Source organism: Quercus suber, unplaced genomic scaffold, assembly GCF_002906115.3.
Source record: "Quercus suber isolate HL8 unplaced genomic scaffold, Cork oak 2.0 scaffold_55, whole genome shotgun sequence".
Taxonomy (NCBI): Eukaryota; Viridiplantae; Streptophyta; class Magnoliopsida; order Fagales; family Fagaceae; genus Quercus; species Quercus suber.
This window is the reverse complement of record NW_027069520.1, coordinates 1-2,897: the sequence shown is the minus strand read 5'-3', so window position 1 is coordinate 2,897 and position 2,897 is coordinate 1. Positions and strand designations below refer to the sequence as shown.

The following is a 2,897-nucleotide window of genomic DNA, read 5'->3' as shown; positions in this document are numbered from 1 at the left end:
ATATTTTCTTAAGCAATGTGAAAACTAATATGTCTTTAACACTATTAAAAAATTACAATTGTTTTAATATATGAATTTCTCCATCATTAACGAGGGCACAAAGGTAAATGTGTGCATTTTTCCTTTCTCTTCTCTATGCAAACCAAACAAATGATAGAATTTTTACATTTTCTTCTATCCTTTCTTTCCTATATTCAAACACATCAAAAGGAAATATTTTCTTCTCTCTTTCCCTTCCCTTCCTCTTTTCCTTTCTCTCTCCTTTTCCTAGCTACAACCAAACACAGTGTGAGTGTCTTTTGTTCCGCAATTTGAGGATGAAAACCTTTTTTAAATGAAATATTCCATTCAGAAAGTTGGGCATACACTTATTTGTAATATTTATACAAACTCTAAAGGGAAAGTATCATGTCATCCATAATCTGGGGAGGAGTATGTCATTTCATGACATTTCAATAGAGACTGATGTAATTTACCCAAAAAATTTATTGACTTAATAGGTTGTAAATTATGGATGGGGAGTCCATTATAGCCAATTAATCCCTTAGACTACAAGTGAGAGTAAATAATAAGGAAAAATATGTTTATGTAAGTGATGAAAACAAATTGAATGAGAAATCTAATTGATTCTAGTAGTAAATAAATGAATAAAAGAGAAATCTAATCTAGATAGATATATAATATATTTAAATGAAAACTGAATAAAGCATTAGACTACAGTAATATACTCTAATTTTGTGCTAAATGTTCCAATTTAAAATTTAAATATATTTTAATTTTGTGCCTTAAAGACCATTACAACTACCCGAACTATTACAAACCTGTGGGTAGAACTCACCTTTGAAAATCAGCTTGCAAGGGGAGGGTGCCCAAGAGCTTATAAACACATGGTTAAGCTTATACTTAATCCATGTGGGATACCAAGACCATAACACGAACCCATTTGAAACTTCTTTAAGCTCGATCATTTAATTATTTAAATCAACGTTCAATCCATTTGAAGCTATTGTAAATTTTCTTTCCAAAACTTAAACTTATAAACTTGAATGACTTTTTTTTTTAGATTATCACAAACCAATTGTGCCTTTTCAATCGATGTACAAATTGACTCAATTTTCATAATTTATTTGAGAAATAAAATAAACTTTAACAAAATTTACTGTATCAAAATAAAAAATAACATTAAAAAATTAGTATCAAAATAAGTTATCAAGTGTCTTNTCTTTCTTGAATTTTCTATCAATAAATTGAGATGGCAATCAAAATCCATGCTTTTGTTTTCTTGGGGCTTGTCTTAAGCCTTATCTCAGTGGCTTCCGCCATTTCTGGAACTGCCACTTATTACACTGTTTACACTCGTAAGTATCTATATATAAAACCCTAGCTACTCTACTTGTAGAGCTAGATTGTTGTTTTAGTCTTATATTTTCATATATAAATATACACCCATATTATTTCAGCTTTTTTAGACCTTAGTTTGTCACCAAATATACCACCCAAGGAGGTGGCGTAGGTTTTGATGGGCCAATCACCTTGCGAGTTAGAGGTTGTTGGTTCAAGTAATAGTACCGTATGCCCTATTTAGTACTTTGGTTCTCTTAAACCTTGCATGATAAAGTTTAAGTGAGCTAGGAATACTAAACACACGTTCGAGTCCCATTTTTTTATACATAAAAAAAAAATGGTCATCAAAAAAATTTTCTTTGTCATGATAGGCATGATCATCTAGGAAACCATAGCCTACGGCATAATATTCAAAGTATGTAATAGCATGACCATCTAGAAAGTCTGAAAAAAAAAATTGTTGACAATTAAGGATCATATAGTACGTAGGTTTGAAAAAAAAAAAGAAAAAGAAATTTTATTTCTTTAATTTATTTTGTTCCCCATGTTATTGTAGCGTCTGCCTGTTATGGCTTCCAAGATCAAGGAGTTATGATCGCAGCTGCTAGTGATGCCCTATATGAAAATGGGGCTGCATGCGGTAGAATGTACAAAGTTAGGTGCACAGGCCCTACAAACGCAGGAGTACCCCAGCCATGCAGGGGTGAAGTCACTGTTAAGATTGTTGATCGCTGCCCATCTCCTGGATGCCAATCGACAATTGATCTCTCTCAAGAGGCTTTCAACATTATTGCTGACCCCGCGGCTGGAAAAATTAACATTGATTACACCCAGTAAGCCTAACACATCCTTTAGTTTATTTTCGATGAATAACATTCATTTTCCTCAGTTTTACTACCATCAATTCTACACTGTTCGATGAGGTTTATGTGTTAGAATTTTTTTTTTTCCTTACTTTTTTCTCTTTTGTGATTTACAGGGTTTGATTCTCCATGAAGAGAATTGGCTGTTTTCCAAAGCAAGACCTCTAGTAAGCATAATTATATGGAAATAAGAAGCAATTCATGGAAATTGGACATTTCCATGGATGATCACTGGCAGTCTACATATGAAATAATACTTCTTTGTAATGATTTTCAATAAGAAAAAATAAAAGATTTACTGCTTATAAGTTCTCTCTCTCTCTCTCTCTCTCTCTCTCTCTTGAAGTAAAATGGTGGCAATTTTATTCAACATGAATATCTACATGTACAAAAGGCACCAAACGTTAGAATTTACATCTCATCAGAACTTCCTTTGCTTAAGCATGAGAAGCATGCATGGTTACAAGCAGCAAATACATATGCAGTTATGCTCCACCCATTTGTGAATGGTAGCTTAACTTTAGCCGATTCAAATCTAGAATCAATATAACAATTTCATTAACTCAAATGTTATGGACACTCGTGTCCCAGGTAAAACAAATTTGATTGCGTTATCAACACACCGTGTCATGCCTTCCATACAAGTTTAATTTTTTATGAAAGTTTCAGCGACCATAATCCATGCCAAAG

General features: G+C 32.7%; 1 protein-coding gene across 1 annotated transcript; it reads left to right on the top strand.

Moving 5' to 3' along the window:
- Positions 1-1,227: 1,227 nt before the first annotated feature.
- LOC112015559 (EG45-like domain containing protein) lies at positions 1,228-2,519 on the top strand. The gene is made up of 3 exons (XM_024047970.2): positions 1,228-1,358; positions 1,901-2,177; positions 2,324-2,519. Exons 1-3 carry the CDS (start codon positions 1,253-1,255, stop codon positions 2,328-2,330), a joined length of 390 nt encoding a protein of 129 aa, XP_023903738.1. The 5' UTR covers positions 1,228-1,252; the 3' UTR covers positions 2,331-2,519.
- The last annotated feature ends 378 nt before the right edge of the window (positions 2,520-2,897 follow it).

What these genes read in the sequence shown, in the direction of transcription:
- LOC112015559 (XM_024047970.2), top strand. Translation starts at nt 1,253, where the DNA reads ATGGCAATCAAAATCCATGCTTTTGTTTTCTTGGGGCTTGTCTTAAGC. An exon ending in TTATTACACTGTTTACACTC is followed by an intron (nt 1,359 to 1,900) that starts GTAAGTATCTAT and finishes ATGTTATTGTAG; the next exon opens with CGTCTGCCTGTTATGGCTTC.